The 20,103-nt window shown below is 50.3% G+C and overlaps 10 protein-coding genes across 10 annotated transcripts; 6 read left to right on the forward strand and 4 right to left on the reverse strand.

Annotated features, from left to right (window-relative positions):
- Nucleotides 1-158: 158 nt before the first annotated feature.
- BDV37DRAFT_258224 (phosphatase YCH1) lies at nt 159-1,134 on the reverse strand. The gene is made up of 2 exons (XM_032083024.1): nt 938-1,134; nt 159-876 (listed from the first exon to the last, which is right to left on the reverse strand). The coding sequence occupies exons 1-2, from the start codon at nt 1,050-1,052 to the stop codon at nt 566-568; spliced, it is 426 nt and encodes a 141-aa protein (XP_031937622.1). The 5' UTR covers nt 1,053-1,134; the 3' UTR covers nt 159-565.
- BDV37DRAFT_210796 (mitochondrial 37S ribosomal protein bS21m) lies at nt 1,103-2,124 on the forward strand. Its single transcript, XM_032080005.1, has one exon. The coding sequence runs from the start codon at nt 1,408-1,410 to the stop codon at nt 1,999-2,001; it is 594 nt and encodes a 197-aa protein (XP_031937623.1). The 5' UTR covers nt 1,103-1,407; the 3' UTR covers nt 2,002-2,124.
- BDV37DRAFT_210801 (uncharacterized protein) lies at nt 2,125-3,791 on the reverse strand. The gene is made up of 3 exons (XM_032080006.1): nt 3,429-3,791; nt 3,302-3,317; nt 2,125-3,211 (listed from the first exon to the last, which is right to left on the reverse strand). Exons 1-3 carry the CDS (start codon nt 3,596-3,598, stop codon nt 2,249-2,251), a joined length of 1,149 nt encoding a protein of 382 aa, XP_031937624.1. The 5' UTR covers nt 3,599-3,791; the 3' UTR covers nt 2,125-2,248.
- BDV37DRAFT_210831 (glucose-6-phosphate isomerase) lies at nt 3,716-6,004 on the reverse strand. The gene is made up of 3 exons (XM_032080007.1): nt 5,835-6,004; nt 5,205-5,730; nt 3,716-5,147 (listed from the first exon to the last, which is right to left on the reverse strand). Exons 2-3 carry the CDS (start codon nt 5,702-5,704, stop codon nt 3,986-3,988), a joined length of 1,662 nt encoding a protein of 553 aa, XP_031937625.1. The 5' UTR covers nt 5,705-5,730; nt 5,835-6,004; the 3' UTR covers nt 3,716-3,985.
- A 2,124-nt stretch (nt 6,005-8,128) lies between these two features.
- On the forward strand, nt 8,129-8,533 carry BDV37DRAFT_286804 (Con-6 family protein; the record flags this gene model as incomplete). The annotated part of the gene is made up of 3 exons (XM_032087998.1): nt 8,129-8,175; nt 8,234-8,386; nt 8,455-8,533. 3 exons carry the CDS (start codon nt 8,129-8,131, stop codon nt 8,531-8,533), a joined length of 279 nt encoding a protein of 92 aa, XP_031937626.1.
- An 856-nt stretch (nt 8,534-9,389) lies between these two features.
- BDV37DRAFT_258229 (general stress protein) lies at nt 9,390-9,884 on the forward strand. The gene is made up of 2 exons (XM_032083025.1): nt 9,390-9,576; nt 9,644-9,884. Exons 1-2 carry the CDS (start codon nt 9,451-9,453, stop codon nt 9,824-9,826), a joined length of 309 nt encoding a protein of 102 aa, XP_031937627.1. The 5' UTR covers nt 9,390-9,450; the 3' UTR covers nt 9,827-9,884.
- A 727-nt stretch (nt 9,885-10,611) lies between these two features.
- On the forward strand, nt 10,612-13,558 carry BDV37DRAFT_258231 (uncharacterized protein). The gene is made up of 5 exons (XM_032083026.1): nt 10,612-10,825; nt 10,903-10,965; nt 11,023-11,615; nt 11,674-13,191; nt 13,259-13,558. Exons 1-5 carry the CDS (start codon nt 10,807-10,809, stop codon nt 13,349-13,351), a joined length of 2,286 nt encoding a protein of 761 aa, XP_031937628.1. The 5' UTR covers nt 10,612-10,806; the 3' UTR covers nt 13,352-13,558.
- Nucleotides 13,559-13,993: 435 nt separating this feature from the next.
- On the forward strand, nt 13,994-15,807 carry BDV37DRAFT_258232 (mandelate racemase/muconate lactonizing enzyme family protein). The gene is made up of 4 exons (XM_032083027.1): nt 13,994-14,246; nt 14,310-14,414; nt 14,475-15,080; nt 15,145-15,807. Exons 1-4 carry the CDS (start codon nt 14,202-14,204, stop codon nt 15,742-15,744), a joined length of 1,356 nt encoding a protein of 451 aa, XP_031937629.1. The 5' UTR covers nt 13,994-14,201; the 3' UTR covers nt 15,745-15,807.
- A 273-nt stretch (nt 15,808-16,080) lies between these two features.
- Nucleotides 16,081-17,433, reverse strand: tim21. Its single transcript, XM_032080008.1, has 5 exons — nt 16,879-17,433; nt 16,612-16,796; nt 16,499-16,553; nt 16,345-16,444; nt 16,081-16,289 (listed from the first exon to the last, which is right to left on the reverse strand). The coding sequence occupies exons 1-5, from the start codon at nt 17,161-17,163 to the stop codon at nt 16,204-16,206; spliced, it is 711 nt and encodes a 236-aa protein (XP_031937630.1). The 5' UTR covers nt 17,164-17,433; the 3' UTR covers nt 16,081-16,203.
- BDV37DRAFT_258250 (ADP-ribosylation factor GTPase-activating protein) lies at nt 16,775-19,894 on the forward strand. The gene is made up of 6 exons (XM_032083028.1): nt 16,775-17,815; nt 17,879-18,014; nt 18,075-18,258; nt 18,325-19,031; nt 19,087-19,404; nt 19,456-19,894. Exons 1-6 carry the CDS (start codon nt 17,495-17,497, stop codon nt 19,482-19,484), a joined length of 1,695 nt encoding a protein of 564 aa, XP_031937631.1. The 5' UTR covers nt 16,775-17,494; the 3' UTR covers nt 19,485-19,894.
- The last annotated feature ends 209 nt before the right edge of the window (nt 19,895-20,103 follow it).

Consider the following 20,103-nt stretch of genomic DNA (forward strand, 5'->3'; position numbering starts at 1 on the left):
AGTTGTCGATGAATCTGCGGTCTTGGGAGTTCGGACCACATGATCGCCGCAGGAATGAGATCCCAGTCACGGGCTAAGACACATCGCATTCATTTATTAGTTCGTCAGAAAGCCAACACTTGCGCTCCATGCCACTTGGCACCATCAGCCAACAGACAGCGAGACATGCAGTGCAATTGACTGTGCAGTTCCCCGCACTCCGTGTCCCGTTGGTACCAGCTCGAATCCACATGGTGTTCTCCCGATGGCTTTGGATTCATGCAAGCATTTGGTTGGTATACTTTACGCATTCATAACAAGACAGGGTCTTTGCGCAGGCAACAAAGAGGAGAGAAAAAAAAGAGAAAAAATCAAAGACAAAGCAACGCAAGAACTACACACTCGATGCCATCTACACCAACCCCAACAAACAAAACCAATCCTGTGAAAAGAAAAACTAAAACCAAACCAGTCTATTACATCTCTAACCGGGTATCTCCCATGCACAGCTCTAACCAATCACGAAACGAACCAAGGAACAAGAAACACAAAATAGCCCTAGCGAAGGGCTCCGTGGACAAACAACTCAATACTCCTGCCAGATATCCTCCACATACGCCTCCGTCAATCTCGTATCCTTGCCATACTTCTCCTGCCACTGTACAAACCCACCCTCCAGCACGTAGACGTCCTGCTTCGGGCTGTCCTCGGCGCCCAACACACGCTCCCGTTCGCGGGCGTAGCGCAGCGCGGCGGACGGACCACGCTGCTGGCTGAGGGCACAGTGGAACACGACCATCTCTTTCTCCTTCAGGGTGCGGATGAGCTCGGGCAGGCGGACGTCGAGTGAGGAGCTGGGGACCCAGGTTGAGGAGCGGATGTGGCCGCCGACGTGGTCTGGTTGTATAGGTTAGATTTTAGGATGCAGATAAGAAAATATCCGAGAGACATTACTGACCAGAGTCCCGGACATCGATAATCGCCAGTTTACTGGGGGTACTGGCGGAAAGAAGCAAGGCTGAGAGGGCATCCCGACTCATGCGGGGAAGAGTTGCGATGCTGATGGAGGACATTGTAAATAGCAGGTGGCCGAGGGGTCTAAAATCCGTAAATCTAATAGAGCCAGAAAGTATGTATATTGCAACCGCAGCGACCGATATCAAATCAACAAAGGAGGAAAGTCCAATCTCGTGAAATCCAGAAGAAACAGACCGCCGTGCTGTAGAAGTATGCACGGATCACGTGAACACAGATTTCCGATCTGGAAATTTGGAGCCAAAGTATCCGGAGAATTCAACACCGCAACCCAGCCGGCTTCATCACCGCCATTACAATCCCTGAAACCGCGAGAAGGCTCATCGAGGAGACCGGAACTGACTACTCTCCTGAATCCCACGCAAAAAGCCCCCCCTCGGCACCCCAATCACAATGGAGATGCGCTCCCTAGCCCGCTGCCTCCGTTCGAGGCCGACATCTCTTCTCTACAAGCAACAACCAGGCCTCCTTGCGACCCAATTCATGAATAGATCCGCCATCCGCAGTTATGCTAGCAAACCCTCAGAACCCGCAAAGGCGCAGACCCCAACCGCAACGCAAGCCCCCTCCGACTTCGACGAGATCCTTTCCAAACTAAACATCAACAACCGCGAATCCGCCGCCGAAGGTTCACGCAACGGCCCTTCCGAAGATCCCCTCGCGCTCTCTCGCGCCGTGGGCATGTCCGCAGAGACAGAAAACTATCGGACTCCTGTGCGGCGGGTGGAGCTGAAGTTGGGACCTACTCTCGGTCGTCAGGTGCACGTTGAACCGGAGAAGGGCACGGATTTGGCCTCGGCGCTGAGGATACTGCAGGCGACATGCACGGCGAATAAGATCCGGTACCAGGCCAATGGTCAGAAGTTCCACACCAGACGGGGACAAGTGAGGAAGAACTTGAAGATGGACAGGTGGAGGAAGCTGTTCAAGTTCTCGTTCCAGAAGACAGTTCGTCGGATCGAGAAGATGAGGGCGCAGGGATGGTAATTACGTTTGGTCTTTAATGGTGTATCATTACGGCTTGTATTGGGGTGTACATAAAATGGGATTGCAAGGGTCGCCGTCGTTGGGAGCGAAGGGAGATCGCGTGTTATCCTGCTCACCTGCAGTGGATGTTCTTTCTGTCATGTATACTATGTCACTTGATTAGTACTCGGAGTTTAGCTGGCTACAATCAGAATGGGATCTATATCCAGTTCCTGTCAGTACTAGATACGTCTATATCTACTGCAATCTAATCTTTCTTCCCAGCTGTGAACCCTCCATACCCATACCCTCCTCCGTTCCCCGTCATCGAGACGTTGCTGGCGGAATACCCCCCATACCCATTGGATTTCCCGCCATTTCCATACAGACTACCAATCGACCCCTTTGCCCGCGACGGAACACCGAGGATCCCATCGCCTCGCCAGCCCCGTCGCCGAGTTCGTTCCCAATACAAGGCCATGGCGGCTCCCAATGACGCAGCCAGAACGAAGAAAAACAGCTTCGAGAAGAAACCTGTTCCCCCCGCCAATTCGCTAATAGAAGACCCCCGAGATGGCCATCCGATGCCTCCTCCACCCTCAACCCAACTCACATGAAAAGTGAAGGTGAGAGGCTGCTCACGAACGACTTTCGTGCCATGCCCCGCCGTCCAAGGCTCACGGGCTGCCTCGGCCACTGCAGCTGCCTCCTTCTCCTCCTCGGACACCTTCTTCTTGCTATTGAGAAAGGACAACTCAAACTCGGGTACGGAGTATGCAGTACCGGCCACGGCATATCCCGGCGCCGTTTTCTTGGCCTTTCGTTTATTCTTCTTTGGCTTCGAGATGATGTTATGCATGAGCACATTCATATCGGTCCAGATATGAAGGTGACTGCGCTGCAACGTCCCCTGCAGCGCAAAGGTGATTGGAGTATAAGGAGGTCCTTCCTCACTCAGAGCTGAAAGCTCGGTGCCTACGGCCTCGTCTTCATGGGCCTTGTCATCTGAGCGCGAAGATGTGGGCGACAGGAGGGGAGCCGTGGGCACACGGCAGTTCATCGGCACATCGGAGTGGACATAATACTCGAGGAGGTGATAAAGCTCATCCGAAACTTTGTCAATGGTGCAATTGACTGTCTCAGTCACACCGTAGCGAAGGGCGAGGGGGAGGGAGGTCTCCTTGCAGGTTGGGAATGGAATGTATTGGAGTTTTCCGAGACTGTCAGTGATCTGGAGAATTTGTGTTAGCACAACACATCCAGTCCATTGATATCCTCAATATGGCATAAATCTATGGCCAATAGGTGCGGGGAGCATTACATGTTCGCCGGAGTCACTAAAAAACCGGAGCCAGCGTTAGCATCTATTGACAAGTCATATCACACCAACACAAACAAGAGTCTCCTCCACCTCACGTTCGGAAATACTTAGTATTATTCACACTCACATTGTCCGATTCAAGCATGTCACCGGAATGGGTTGTCCGTGAAAATATCCACCCTGAGAGGCACTCGCCGAGTTGCCTCCTGCAGCAACCGGCACCGCAAATGACGAAATCAGTCCATAATAGACGATCGCATTGAACAATTGAACAAGTCCACCCTTTACGAATGGCATGTTAAATACTCACAGCCCGCCGGCGAGGCGGAAGGGCTCTCTTGCTAATGTCGAGTCGAAGTTGCAGAGAGGAGCCACGGTGGCGAGCCGCACATCCAAGGGAAACTAAGGCCAGGTTGGGCCAATCTTGCCAACGGAAGGCAAGTCCCGTCTCCATGCAATGAACTACACCGTGTCATTTCAACTTCCTCGGGTCGCAACCATTGCTCTCGCTACAATTACATTGACCTAGAAATGGAGCGAATATTGAAAATTACTACACATATCTCATTCAATGGGATATGACTAATTAACAGAAAGGTGACTCTTCATATCCTCGTCAAGATGGAAAAATTATACTCCTTTTTTGTCCGTTCAATTTATGACCGGCTTACCCAATGGCAACACCTATGCCAGATTGGCCTTCTGCTTGAAGGCGGCCAGCAGGCCACTGGTTGAAGCATCGTGACCAGCGCCAGCGCCAGAGGTCTCCAGCTCCTGCTGGATCTTCTTGGCAAGAACCTTGCCCAGCTCCACACCCCACTGGTCGAAGGAGTTGATGTTCCAGACGGCACCCTCGGTGAAGGTGAGGTGCTCGTAGTACGCGATCAAAGCGCCGAGAGTGGAGGGAGTGATCTTCTGAGCCAGAATCGAAGTGGTGGGGCGGTTTCCAAGGAAGGTCTTGTGGGGTACCAAGTTGTCGGGGGCGCCTTCGGTCTTGACCTGCTCGGGGGTCTTACCGACCATCAGGGCCTCAGACTGAGCAAGGAAGTTGGATGCGAGCATGCGCTGGTGCTTGCCACCCTCGACAGGGTTGTGGGACTCAGCAGCCATGATGAAGTCCGACGGGATGAGCTTGGTGCCCTGGTGGAGCAACTGGAAGAAGCTGTGCTGGGCGTTGGTGGCAGGCTCGCCAAACAGGATGGGGCCAGTGGTGTACTTGACGTATTCACCAGAGCGGGTAATGGCCTTGCCGTTGCTCTCCATGGAGAGCTGCTGCAGGTAGGCAGGGAATCGGTGCAGGTACTGATCGAAAGGTGCAACCAGGTGAGTCTGGGCACCGAAGAAGTCACTGTACCACACACTCAGCAAACCACCAATGGCGGGAATGTTCTGCTCCAGAGGAGTTTCACGGAAGTGCTTGTCCATGGCTTGGGCACCAGCCAAGAACTGGTGGAAGTTCTCATAACCGATGTAGAGGGCAACGGAGAGACCAATAGCACTCCAGACGGAGTAGCGACCACCCACCCAGGATTCGAAGCCGAACATGTTCTTCTTGTCAATGCCGAACTTGGTGACCTCGGCCTCGTTGGTGGAAAGGGCAACGAAGTGCTTGGCGATATGAGATTCATCCTTGGCAGTCTCGAGGAACCACTTCTTAGCGCTGTTCGCGTTGGTAGTAGTCTCTGCGGTGGTGAAGGTCTTGGAAGCGATCAGGAAGAGGGTAGTTTCAGGATTGGAGTCCTTGAGGGCCTCGGCAATGTGAGTTCCATCAATGTTGGAGACAAAGTGCAGCTTCATGCCCGCAGCACCGTATGGCTTCAGGGCCTCGGTGACCATAACTGGACCACTATCACAGCTGTTAGTGACTTCTAAAACTTTGAAGCTTTTCAAGGCGAGAACTTACAGATCCGAACCACCGATACCAATGTTGATGACGGTATCAATCTTCTTGCCAGTGTAACCCTTCCACTCACCACTGCGGACCTGTTCGGAGAACTCCTTCATGTGCTCCAACACGGAGTTCACATCCTCGACAACGCTCTTGCCATCGACTTGCATGGGCTCGTTGGAGACATTGCGGAGAGCAGCGTGGTAGACAGCACGATCCTCAGTGAAGTTGATGTGCTCACCCTTGAACATAGCATCGCGGAGCTCCTCAACATTGGCCTCCTTGGCCAGCTTGACCAGAAGGGAGAGGGTCTCCTCGGTGAGGAAGTTCTTAGAGAAATCGAAGAGGATGTCCGAGTTGTCGACAGTGTTCTTGAAGGTCCGGCTGAACTTCTCGAAGCGCTGAGGGTCCTTCTCGAAGGCCTCCTTCAGGACAATGTTACGACCGACAGCGGTGTGGTGCTCCTGGAGCTCCTTCCAGGCGGAGAGCTCGGTGGCCTGCGAGAAAGGTGGCATGGTGATGGCTTTTGTTTCTTGAAAATCTACAGCAGAGATAGCTAATGTCAGTGCGGGGAAGCTCTCAACAGCAAGGAATCAAGAAAAGAAGAGTTATGGAACGAACGAGCTCAACCCGAGAAAGACATACCTGATTATAAGAGAAAGTCACCAAGACGAATGTCCAAGAAGAATGGATGAATGGGAAAGAAACGGAGGGAAAAAGACAGCGGGAGTCGCGGAGGGGCAGATGACGCTTGTAGGTGGGCAGACAAACAATGGCCTGAATCCTATGGCGTCAACCGGTGTGCTGGGGTCCGGCTTTGGAGGGGCTGCCGTGGGGCTCACCTTTTTTTTTACCTTTCAAGAAATTATCCGTACCAACTGGACCAGGACCTGTCTAGACTATTCATCCTTTGTCAGATATTATACCTCAATTAGACGGTTATTATTAATGTGATTACTACGACATTGTCGATCGCCTGCAATTTGCGTGGAGTGCACAACTTGTCGGCGGTTGACCACATCAACTCCGGAGCTATGGGCCCCGACGGACCACCATGGGAAAACTAACTATAGCTTTGGCAAGCCACAACCCAATCGTCATACTGTCTTACTAGATACTTAATCAGCTTGTCAAATTTCAAAGCAATCTAAATTAGCGAACTTTGTTTTTTCTTTATTTTCTTCTCACCTCGTGATCATAATCTCGCATTAACTTTTACATTCCGGCAATAGGATGATCGGGATAAATTCCTTTCTCAAAAGGCACTCGGAAATCATTGACCGGTGATAAATCCAGGACGGGAACTCTTATCGATGTACGGCGTACGGCTCTCTGTCAACTAGACTGAGTTTCTCCGTCCGACGGTTAATTGCAATCGACGGATCGAGACTTTTTCTTTCCCTTTTCGAAATTCTTCTGGAAACTGCGGGAATCTGGCCAACTGGGCTTGTCAACCCTGAGACTCATATCAAACATATCTCAATACATTTGCACAGCTAGTATAGACGCCTGTCCATAGAATCATCCTCAACCGAGATTGCTCGGAATCTGCTATGAAGATCGCGCAAGCATTTCCACGACATGACTGATCTGGTAACCACGGAGATGCCTAAAAGCAATGATTTAGGGGACTCTTATGAGGTTAAATATTGTCCAACGCCGATCAAATGAGCTCAAATCTATATAGCTCTGCGCAGATAGTAGGATATCGGTCTATCAATGCTTTGAAATTGAAATCTTTTCAACCTCGTCCCGACAGATTCTTTTCCAAAAAAAAAAAAAAATTACCAAAGTAGATGTCTTTTGTACTTTGACACATGACAGTGGCAGCTACCAAAACTACTAGAGCTCAAGCGATGCAAACTGTTTCTACTAGGTAAGTATTCTTAGAGTTAAAACTCTTTGGTTTATCGAGAAGCCAGAAAAGGAAACCCAAACAATAGAGGCATCTATCAAAGTGTGACTCAAGTTACTTCTACCGACACTTTCGCACGTGTCAGCTAATTCCCATTAGTTTGATCCTTGTCCTCAGCAACTTGATAAGGATTAAGCCAGCTAGCAGAGGCTAGTATAGGAATTGAGTCCCGTTAGCAGCCCAGTTTCTTTTCTTCGTGGGCTCGCATGGTGTTTTCTAACAGCTTGTTTTTCCTATGTGATTGTTAGTGGTCATTCTCCTGTGCATATCCACCTCGACTTTGGGATGAAGCAGGCGTTGGCCCGAATGTGTCTCTTTTGCCATCTTTCGCAAGCTATATTGGATGATTTTGTACACAACATTGCAAACTACTACCGAAATAGCCGTTGTCATTGCCCCCTTGCGACACAACACGGGTTCGGTTGAAGTGGGTTTGCAAGAATTCTTAGAAGCGCAGACCTCGGCCTCATTCTGGCTTTCGGATATTCCTAGCCTAGTAATTTATTGATAATATGAGCGAAGAACTTTGTCAAGTTGAAGTTGCTACTCCATACATCTGTTCCATAAGAACGATTGACCACCGGTTAGCTTGCCTGTCACCATGACGTTCGGAACCAATTCTTCGTAGACCGAAGGCGATATAGACATTTTGACCTTCTAAAGTAATCCCAGAAGCCTGTGTACTAATGATTTTGCAAGCCCTAATATGGCTGATTGATGTATCACTCACGTCAACCTTCAGATTAATCCTACTTCAAGCTTCCACTAAGGTCGTGTACCGATCCAAACTCAATGCTCTTCTGCACTTTCGAGATACTCTTGAAGACATTCTACCCCTATGATGGGCATAAACAGTAGCAAGGCGCTGACATCAAGTAGCCTCAGTGGGCTGGTATTAGAGCCGAAGAGTCGTCGGTATTAGCAACTAGATTATTCTTTCTTACAATTTCGTGTGCATTCAACAACTTCAAACTACGCTCCTGTATATCTAATTGTTTTGTATAATTGAACAATATTGATCACAATGTCTTCCACCGAAGAAAGAGTTAACGCCATGTGTGGCTACAAGGCGTTCGTACTCCTGCAGTATTATCTAGAACCCTCAATGAAACTAATTAGAAATATATAGCACCCTCAACAACCCCAGAGTCTTGGATGAGGCGAAGCAAAACGCCCAGTTGATGCTCGACCAGCTTGGTGGTGGCCAGTTAAGCCATGACCTCTACAGCGCGAGTGGTGGGCAGAACAAGGATCCGATGAGAGTCAATGCTGGACTCAAAGTGTATGTGTTACAATTGAGATCATTTCATGAGGTCGGACACTTGTCTACATATACTGACCCGTGTCTAGTGCTGCACATAACCCTAATGTATCGGACGAAACAAGACGCAGTGCTGCTGACAGAGTTGGCGAGAACCCTGAGGAGTAAATTAGATTCGTATTGTGAAATTTGATGTTTTTGTTGTAATTAGTTGTTCTGTGGAATTTGAATAGTTATTGATGTTTAACTGGAGATCTTTTGCTCTATCCTCGATATGAACTACCCTGCTTGCTGCTGTAATACTATGTGGTAAGTCATAGACCAACTGTCGGGAATTTGTAGACAGATCGTAGTATTTCTTCCCAAATCTTGTTCCTTGGTATTCTATTTGGCCAGGAAATCTATCTGCAATTGAAGTGCCTTGTGGGTAGGGAGTATCTCCAGGTCTAATCCAGCCACCCGCCACTTACATAGGAGGTAGAGAATTTCAACCCCTACGATTATGTCGGAAAGCAAAGCTAATTGGCTGAATTTTTTGTCTGCACAATGTAAACTGTAAGTAGTAGGGTAGAATGGTTTTTTTCATAGCAAGTGGAGCACCTACCTCATACCTATGAGGTAATAGTGATGAGCTTTTGAACCTCATATCCATAGAACAATGAATCCATTAACTACCATACCACTACAGTAGTAGAGTCCAGATCTCTGAAGTGTGACCGTTTTCTGCAATACTGGGACTACTATATTCGTCCATTCAATAGGAACAGTTCTCTGCTTTACTAGGTCATGTCCACGTAAGAGGTGGACATTGCGACATCTGCCCTGTGCATGATCCATTGAAGGTGGAACCTGTAGGCAGTGCGGTATCCAAGTTGGATTTATCACTGGAGTATACATCCTACATCATCATGTAGTCATGTTTCCATCCTTGGTCTGCAGTCAGCAATATAAATATGAGGATAAATCAGCTGGTGTAAATGATTCTCCTCTCCATACACTGGAAATCACATACTACAATAGTCTGGTTCAACCTGTGAACCACTCAGAATCTCAATTCTCGGATCGCAATACACACATCAGCAAAAATGGCCCACAACCAGAACCCCGGAAACTTTGCCAACCGCCCCCATGACGAGGTCGAGGGCATTGCCCGCAAGGGAGGCCAATCGAGCCACCAAGGTGGTTTCGCTAGCATGGACGAGGATAAACAGGTATGTAAATTGGTGACAACCTGTCAACCTTACGTTTAGGCGTGTGTTCCTAACTCCTTTTCTGCAGAGAGACATCGCCTCGAAGGGCGGTCACGCTTCGTCAGGTAGCTTCCGCCCTGGAGACCCTCGGGCTAGGGAAGCTGGTCACAAAGGTGGACTTGCTTCTGGTGGAAGCTTTGAGCCTGGAGATGAGAGAGCCAGGGAAGCTGGCCACAAGGGTGGAAAGGCTACTGGACACCCGGAGGAGTAATTTTCTACATGCTCTGAGTCGATGGGTGAAACTTGTACTATAGCAAACTATCTTGTCAACGAGCCCCGAATGAATGTATAATATGATTCAAGTTTTCTTATCTTTCTTGATTAATGCATTTTCATGAGAGATCATTGTTCTTCTCTAGTTTGGTGGTGTTTGATATGAATATGGGCTGCGGTCTCCTAGGTAGCTAGAACTAAAGCTGCGCGGCATCCATCGGTATAAGAAGGTCACCATTGTGGTAATAGTTGATTGATATTCTATAATGAACTTGTACGTATGAGAAATGTACTTTCATGTCTGATGTTGTTTACTTCGATCAACATCACTGTATTTTTCACATGTGTCGTCCGGAGCTCCATGGAACGGCGATTCGAGAACTTTGCTCCATGTCTTCATGTGCCAGTTATTGTAAACTCTTGTTGCAAGTTTAGGCTCATGTTAATCTATTTATAATGTAGAAATCTTTGATGAACCGATACTCAGGCGTCCGGATCATTGATATATAGGTATATTTACATAATGAACAACGCCGCAACATTCATGACGCTGGGCATAATGATATCTACTTTTCCGGATCAGCAGTCCCGACAATCTAAATACCCTATTGACTCAATAAAATAACTCTGGACCACAATTTCAGTGAAGCCTGAGGGTTTAACTAGGGCTGCCACCTATTCTGCTCCGATGCGCCAAGACATCTCGCGCACGGACCACTTGAACTTTTGAACAAGCAAATCGGTCCTAACCGTCGCGAACTTCTCCAACCAACTCAGAAGCACTATCTCCCTCTCCCAGATCGAGGTGTGCTCATGATAACCTTCGGTTTCATCCGGTCTTCTTTAGATTCTACATCATAACCAATTCATCCTGAACTTATTCGTCTCCCGACACGAACATACACCGGTGACCTTCGAAGCCTTTTAATTTTCCCTGCGTGATCGTTGCCGTTGCACTGGAGCTGCGAACCCGTCGCAATGTATAATCCTTACCAAGGTACGCAGGATACACCTCCCAAATAACAACCTTGCATGTCTTTAGACTGTTTACAGGTTACTGACTCGATCCTAAAGCTCCAGGTCTATATGGAAGGCCACCTGATTTCGGGGCCTACCCGGGAGCTCCTCCCGGCATGGGTAAGTGCCATCGGCTGGTTCCTGTTGTCTGATATTTTCCTAATTACGAATATACAGCCCCCCCTCCCGGAATGTCCGCCCCCGGAACTACTCCGCCGCCTGGGATGCAGCAAGCGAATGCCCAACAACCAGGCCGGCCTGCGGGCTTCCCTGCGAACTTCCAACCGCCCCCGAATATGCCCAACATCAATTTCTCCGCGCCCGTGATTCGCCTGGGAACGTCGGGACCGGCGAAGTCAGCGACCCCGGATACTAGCAAGGAACGCGAGGCCCCAGGAAGACGTGCCGGGTTGGGCTCGTCGAATTTGGAAACCCAGCGCCAGAATGTGCGCGATGCGATGATGCAGCTGCAGCCGCCGACTAGGGATGAGATCGTTCGGACGCTCTTTGTTGGGGGCATTACGGAGGGTGCTGGTGGCGATGAGGGTGTTGAGAGGATTTTGCGGTCTGCGGGGAATCTTAGGCGCTGGATCCGTGCTACGGATGCGGATGAAAAGCCGTGCAAGTTCGGTTTCGCTGAGTACGAGGACCCCGAGAGTCTGGGTACAGCCGTGGAAGTACTAAAGGACGTCGAAGTACCTTTGAAGAGACAGACGCCGTCGGAGGGCGGTGACAAGGAAGATAGTGAGATTGAGAGAAGCCAACTACTGGTATGTATTATGCATGTGGGGAAATTACGAGTCGATTCTAACGGTTTGGTTACGCCAGGTTGTCGTGGACGAGAGCTCTCTGAAATACCTAGAGCAATATGAGGCTAGCAGAGGCGAGGAGGACCCCGCGGAGCGGCAATCCCGCATAGATGCTGCGCGCTCGACTCTCTCCAGCGTCCTTTCGGACTTGTTCCACCCGTCATCGCCCACCCAGAAAGAGGATGTTTCGGCGATTGACCGTGAAGGGGACACTGCGATGAAGGATGCAGAGGGCCAAGATGGCGCATCGGCAGAAGTTGTCACTATCCCCATCACCGTCGAAGATGAGCTATCTGATATCCCTCCAGAAATGAGGGAAACGGTTGCTAAGGAGATCGCAGCTTTCCGTGAGAGAAGCAACCGTAGGGATATTGAACGTCTGAAGAGAGAGGAAGAGATCGAGTCCATGGAACGAGCACGTAACTCAGGCTCTCGCATCAGCCGCCTGGCTTCCCCTCCTCCCTCGGCTCCAAGCGGACCCGCTGCTGGGGCAAACGGGATCCCTCTTGGTCCTCGGGACCGCAGCATGCCAAATGCGCCATCTGGCCCGAAGGGGTTTGGCGTGCAGATCCCGAAGGATTACCAGAAGGGTGTGACATTTGTGAACGGCGGTTCTGTGAATGGCGCTCCAATTTACATTGATCGTGAAGATGAAGAGTCCGATGCGAGCGATGAAGAGCTGGAGCGTCGCCGCCAAGAGAAGAAGGATGTTGAAGCAGAGAAACAATTCCTCGATCAGGAGCGACGCTGGCTCAATCGCGAACGGAGCAGGACTGCCGCCTTAGAGCGAGAGAAGAAGCGGGATAAGGAGGAGGAAGCCAAAATGCAGGAAGTCCGCGAAGAAGCTGATAAGCATTTCGGGGAATGGAACGATGATGCGGAGGCTAGCCGTAAGGCTCACGACTACTACGCGGATAGAGGCGCGTGGTTGCGCAGTCGTGCAGCCTTTCGAGCACGTGAAGTTAGTATGGATGAGGCTGACCGTGCTGCCGAAGAGCGGGAGCGGGCTCGCTCTGTCCAACAACGGGAACAGGCACGTGGTATGGCAGACGACTTCCTTGCTCGCCAGGCAGAGGAATTGGAAACCCGGACTCAGGCCCCCAGAGAGCCCCAGCGCTTCAAGCTCTCCCTTGGAGCTGCGGCACAGAAGGCTCAGGCTGCAACCAGCCGCCGGACCGTTGCCGAAGTCGAAGGATTGCTGGAAGACGAAGAAGAGCCGGAAGCCACGGCAAGACGTCCTCTCATCCCGATCAAGTTCGACAGCGCTGCGGAGGCTGCCGGGCTCAGCGAGGAGGAGCGGGCGCAAGCTGCCCGACAACTGGCCGCCGAAATTCCCACCGAGAAGGAAGGCTTGTGGAACTGGGAAGTCAAGTGGGAGTTTGTGGACGAAAATGTGGTCAGCGAACAGCTCAAGCCCTTCGTGGAAAAGAAGATTGTCGAGTATTTGGGAGTTCAGGAACAGATGCTGGTGGATGTGGTGGAAGAGCATGTTCGAAAGCACGGAAATCCCCAAGAGCTGGTGGAACAGCTGGAGGAGGTGAGTATATCTTCATTCCGATCTTGCTTTTGCCGATATATTGCTGTGTCTAACTTTGGCTTGGTAGGCTCTCGACGAAGAGGCAGAAGTCTTGGTGCGGAAGCTGTGGCGAATGATCATCTTCTTCTCCGAAAGCGAGAAGAGAGGCCTATCTGGTTAGAAGACCTCTGGATGCTGGGCAAAGCCCAGATTGGACCGGGTCAATCAAGTCTAGGGGGGTTAGCAGTCTTGTTTCACGACACCAAATTATTACTACATGAAAGTACCAGTACTTTTAAATTGATATCCGCCTCTTGGAGGCACAAACTACATTGCATTCGGTATATGGGATGTTTGCAGGCTTGTCTGTCGCTAGCGAATGTAAAAATAGTTTTACGGGACTCATACCTATTGAAGGCTTGTACGCTACTAAATTGTAGGCTTTGATGCATGTAGAGAGGTATATCTAGAGCCGATCGAATGTACGGACATCTGCCGCAAGCGTTCGGCCTTACGAACCGTATCATTCTACTACAGTACAATCAGTAGACCGATGGCTGGTTAATGTAATCAGGAACACGGAGGCGGTCCGACTGAAATCGCACACGCTGAGTGGTGGAAGAATCGCACCCATGGGGTGGAAGAATTCCTCCGCCAATGACGGTTGGTTCCCCACAGTATCGGGAGAATTAGTCCAGCGCAATCCAATGTATTTCCCTTTTTAGCCTGGAGGGGAGGAGGGGTGAGGGCCGTATATCTTGCGCCTTTTGCCCCGTCTGTGACTTGGATTTTTCCTTCGTGTTTATTTCATTCCTTGCGCAAAAGACATCTCTGTTCAGTGTCTCTGTTTGGCTTCTACCTGGACTTTGTATAGATCGCTCTTCGTTTCATACACTACATTGTATGACCACCCCCGCATCTTAAAGAAAAAGCGATTGCAATTCTTCCGCCTACGACTAGAGCTTGAGTCTTACTTTGAGTAGCTCAATTGACTCTCTTTCCCTCTCTGTCTATAAAATATACCCTGCACAATGGTGAAAATCACAGGCTTCACTACCCGGGATGTGCGGTTTCCGGTAAGTCAGAGGCTGCTTCCAGACCCAATGCAACTACTCTTCAATTACTGACTCAAAGAACAGACATCCCTGGACAAGACTGGCTCCGATGCCATGAATGCAGCGGGCGACTACTCTGCAGCCTACTGTATCCTCTACACTGACTCCCCGCACGCAGGACATGGCATGGTATGTGGATCATGCAATACCCACCGCAATAGCGATAACACTAACACCTCCCATCAATAGACCTTCACCATCGGCCGTGGAAACGAGATCGTCTGCGCCGCCATCTCCCTTCTCGCCCCACTCGTCGTTGGAAAGGACCTGGACGAGCTCACAGCCAACTGGGGCAAGACATGGCGCCATCTAGTATCCGACAGCCAGCTGCGCTGGATTGGTCCTGAGAAGGGTGTGATCCACCTTGCCCTGGGAGCTGTCGTCAATGCACTCTGGGACTTGTGGGCGAAGACACTCGGCAAGCCCGTCTGGCGGATCGTGGCGGAGATGACCCCCGAGGAGTTCGTCCGCTGCATTGACTTCCGGTATATCACTGATGCTATCACTCCTGAAGAGGCCATTGCATTGCTCAAGGAGGTGGAGGGTGGCAAGGAAGAGCGTATCAAGGAGGCCGAGCAGAGCCGTGCTGTGCCTGCTTACACGACTAGTGCCGGATGGCTGGGATACAGCGAGGAGAAGCTGAAGGCTCTTCTACGTGAGACCGTTCAACAGGGCTACAGGCACTTCAAGCTGAAGGTTGGAGGTAACATCGAAGACGATAAGAGGCGGTTGCGCATTGCTCGTGAGGCCATTGGCTATGACCGGGGTAACATTCTGATGGTGGATGCTAACCAGGTGAGCTGACCATTGTCGAAACCTATCTCTCTCTCTTACATGATTAACTAACGGCTATGGACAGGTCTGGTCTGTGCCTGAGGCTATCAGCTGGATGCAAGAGCTCGCCGAGTTCAAGCCCTGGTTCATTGAAGAGCCCACCTCCCCCGACGATATCCTCGGCCACGCCGCTATTAAGAAGGCGCTCGAGAACACCCCACACGGTCCTATCGGTGTCGCTACCGGAGAGATGTGCCAGAACCGCGTGATCTTCAAGCAGCTTCTGCAGGCAGGAGCCTTGACTGTTCTCCAGGCTGATGCTTGCCGTGTCGGCGGTGTCAACGAGGTCCTCGCTATCCTCCTGCTTGCTCGCAAATTCGGTGTCCCTATCGTCCCTCACTCGGGTGGTGTCGGCTTGCCTGAGTACACTCAACATCTTAGCACGATCGACTACGTGGTTGTGAGTGGTAAGAAGAGTGTCCTGGAGTATGTCGACCATCTGCACGAGCACTTCGTGCACCCCTCTAGTGTCAAGGATGGTTACTATGTTACCCCTCTGGAGCCTGGATACAGTGTGGAGATGAAGCCCGAGAGTATGGAGGAGTTTGCCTTCCCTGGTGAGCAGGGCAAGAGTTGGTGGACGACGGATGCTGCGAAGACAATCCTGGAGGGTCCTCGGATATGACGAGACTAAAGCTTGATGTATACGTTTTATGTTTCTCATGTTAATATTTATGTATTGAAAATAGCCATTGCATTGTTTGATTTCCCGTGAAATTGCCGCTAAGCTCTCGTGGACTTGATATGCTGGAAAATGCTTTATGAATACATGCCCAAGTATGGGTTTTCTATAGTACAACACGGGTGTAACTGTGGTGCTATGGCATAAAGAAGCCATAGGAAGACACAACCCACCCAAGAATAATGACTTTCGTCTGTTACAAGCTTGAAGCTATCCTTTCAGACTTGAAGACCATTGGAGAACCAAATGACAGGAACTGATCATGTCGACTGGTTTGCGTCGGCTGAAGGCGGCAATATCTAGCACGCACTTCTGGTATTGGCCAGCCAGTGTAAAAGAGGACTAATATATGTCAAGGTTGCCTGGCAAAGCACAGATATTGTATTTTGACAAGGGCTTGGTCTATCGCCACTGTATGCCAAATATCTTCAATGCTTGTCCGACTCCAGGCTTCTCGCGAGCTTGCTCAAGGATGACTCGAGAGTGACCTGCGTAAAAGTCTTAGCTTGAGATTGTATATGTCTGAGATTATTTATTACTTACCCTTAACATCCAATGCGAGAAGCTGATATTCCCACTCGTTCTTATCAAGTGGCTTAATCATGTGGACGTGTACAATTCCTTGGTTACGTGGCCCCTCAACCTGCGCGGTGACAGTTAGTTATGCACGTATCATCTTAGGAATGGCGCAACGTACATGGAAGTTCATTCTCATATGTTCGCGACCTAAACGATCCTTCTCGATGGAGGTTCTTTATAGGAAGTTAGCGTCTCTGATACGTAACTAACCAAGAAGAACAGGGTACCCACGCAATAGGACGATTCCGCGCCCATTTATTCGAAGTGCTTTCTCCATATGCCTTGATTTCCCTTCTGTCTCCCAGAATGTCCGTACAGCGAGTGTCGTCCAAGATGCGCTCAACGGCCTTTTCGTACTGCCATGTCCGGCTATTCGGGGAGAAAACCTCTGAGTAAAGCAAGTAACCTACACCACCCTACCCATATATCAGTTCTGTATCCAACAGGCATCTTGAATGGTCCATGAGCAAGAATGTTGCCCACTCGGATCTCACTAACCGTCAACGCCGCACCAACCAATATGATCACAAAGTTGAACGACTGTTGGGTAGCGCGCGCAACCTTTTCCCGGCCCGACAGTTCTCCCCATTCATATCGCCCATCATCGGATAGCACGGTCACATTTCTCCGTCTCGGGGTCGAGCTTGGCCCTGAGCCTCCCCCGAGATCGCCGTGAGTCGCATAGCACCGCGTCAACTCGACCGTGCGGGGAAATCCAGGGCGCAAGAGCAGGGCAGACGAGGCCCGGGTCAAGGAAGGTCTGGGTAGGAGGTATACACTCATTGTGGGATATCGAACATCACCCGGGTTCCCGTCGGATCAAAGTGTATCGCACGGCAGTCGTGAGCATGGGAGATTCGAGCACGAACTGCTGAATGATCTCATAAAATTCCATGCGCTGAGCCGTGGTCGGCATTCAATGAGACTCGGTCCATGTGGGGAGACGGGTGGGTCACGTGGATGCCTTCCGCTCTGGTGAAAATTTCCGGAAGGGTCCGAGTACAGCTGTAATTGCAATACGCAGTGCGAACAGAAGGTGTGAAGACGTCCATATGTAGCCTTGTATCTGATACCGTTGCTTGGCTTGAACGTATTAAATGTGGATCCTATTGAGATGAATACAACGGTAAGACATCTTTTTTGCAAGGTTTCAGAATTGGGTCTATCATCTTCCCCTTTAAGCACGGCGGCAAATTTAAAAGTTACAGTAATTTGTAACTTCCGCCCGGGAGTCCAAAAACGATTCCGACCACGTTCGTTCTCCCGATTGCATTTTGGATCCCTCTTCCTCCTCCCTGGACGTCCTGACATCCTGTACCGTCTTTGTTTCTACTTCGTTCAGGACCCGTTTCGTCCGACTCGTCTCACAATGAGTGCCACCAAGGCGGAGTCTCAAAAAATATTTGAGAAGCTCAAACTAAAGCCCGCAAACAAGGTGCGCGCAACCCCTCCCCACCGGTCTAGAAATTGGTCAAGTTCGCTGAATTCAGCCTCATAGATCTGTTTTGATTGCGGCTCCAAAAACCCTACATGGTCATCGGTGCCTTTCGGTATCTACCTGTGTCTCGACTGCTCGGCCCACCACCGTAACCTGGGTGTCCACATTTCCTTCGTTCGTTCCACAAACCTCGACCGTATGCACCACCGTCTACCCCAGATATGTCTTCAGTTTTGGTACTAATGGATGCTTGCAGAATGGCAATGGGAGCAACTTCGACTTATGAAGGTTGGTGGAAATGAGTCTGCCACCAAGTATTTCCAGTCGCATGGAGGTTCCGCCGCCCTGGCTAGCAAGGACACTAAGGTCAAGTATACTTGCAATGCTGCCGTGAAGTACAAGGAAGAATTGAAGAGGCGGGCTGCGCAGGACGCCGAGCAGTAAGTACCATGTTGTCTATGCATACCAACTCTACTAATAGATGCTTACCTTGCTTTTCCTCACAGATACCCCGAAGAGGTCGTGATCACGGACGTTCCCGCTGGCACCCCGTCCAACGGCTCCAGTACGCCTGCCGGCGATGCTGACGATGACTTCTTTTCTTCCTGGGATAAGCCTTCGATCAAGCGCCCAAGCAACCCTCCCTCACGCACAGGAACCCCCCCAGTGGTTAGCCGCACTGCGTCTCCATTCTTGAATGCAGGTGCAAATGGCTCGCGCTCCAAGTCTCCCCTTTCCGCCTCCGACAAGGAAAGCTCTCCTGCCCCCGCTGCTATCAGGGCTAGCACTACTGTCCGGAAGACTACGACTGCTAGTTCCGCAAAGAAGGGCAGTGTGTTGGGCGCCAAGAAGGCACCCAAGTTGGGGGCTAAGAAGATCGGCGCAGCGGAGGCCATCGACTTCGATGAAGCAGAAAGGAAGGCCAAGGAAGAAGCCGAGCGCATTGAGAAGCTTGGATATGACCCTGAGGCTGAACAGGCCGAGGCTGAGGCCAAGGCTAAGAGTACGACTACGGGAGCTACGCCTATTGCCGCCCCCACGCCAATCAGCCCCAGCGCCGCCAGAAAGTCCCACGAGCGTAACTCTAGCGATGTAGAGCGTCTGGGAATGGGCATCGGACGTCTAGGATTTGGCCAGACTGCTGGTTCGAAACCTGCCGCTCCGAAGAAGCTGGGCTTTGGCTCGGTCGCTCCTGCTCGGTCAGCTGCTGATGGTGGGTTTACTATTGTCATCTTCGAATTAACTGCACATGCTAACGGATCATACAGAGGAGGAACTTAGCCAGACCAAGTCCAGGTTTGGTGCCCAGAAGGGTATCTCGTCTGATGAGTTCTTCGGCCGTGAAAGATTCGATCCCTCAGCCCAGGCCGAGGCTAAGGAGCGTCTCCGCCAATTCGATGGCGCCACCTCTATTTCCAGCAACTCTTACTTTGGCCGACCTGAAGATGATCTCCCCGCTGGCGATGATGGATACGGAGACCTGGAAACTGCGGCCAAGGACTTTGTTCGTCGTTTTGGCATGACAGCAGGAGACGATCTCGAGAACCTTACACAACTCGTCGGAGACAGTGCCGTCAAACTGCAAGGTTAGTTACCCTACCTTTGATCGCCTACCTCCTACTAACATCAAAATCTAGGCGCCATACGTAACTACATGAACAGCTAAACTGATGCACCCAACCTATCAATACCGCGGTAACCTTCTAAATTTCCACCTTCGGACACCATTACTTTGCCATGATTAGCCAGTTCATTGCCTATCACTTTGGCGGCGTTCTTATCCCTATCCCTTTAGAATGATATCCTCGCGAACACAACCTCGGCCCAATTTCAATCCTGCCGACTGCGAGTACTCTGGCCGGGAAAAGCGTTCGGCTTTCTACAGGCCGAGTTACGAAGCGGGGAGGTCGGCTTCTCTCTTGTTAATTGCTTGTGATTCTGAGTTGTCGAACGTCTTTTAAATTGGCATCTTCATTGAATATCATCTTTGATTTGCTATGGTTACTGTATATCCTCTTTTTTTTGTTTCTAGGTAGTGCTAGGCGTTTTTGTCAATTAAAACCAGATATTTTAAAATTTAGAATAATTCTACCTTGTAGCGGCCATTCATAGTTGAACCAGGTATCTACTGCAGGCAAGGCATAAAAATAGAAGATGATTACCTCTGATACATGCCATAACTCCAACAACAGATATAGAATAGACCAGACATTTCCTACAAAACCCAAACCCAACACACCCGAAAAGTCATATATTATCTTTTTGTATCATACAAGTTGATGATG

Source organism: Aspergillus pseudonomiae (genome assembly GCF_009193645.1).
Source record: "Aspergillus pseudonomiae strain CBS 119388 unplaced genomic scaffold BDV37scaffold_81, whole genome shotgun sequence".
NCBI lineage: Eukaryota > Fungi > Ascomycota > Eurotiomycetes > Eurotiales > Aspergillaceae > Aspergillus > Aspergillus pseudonomiae.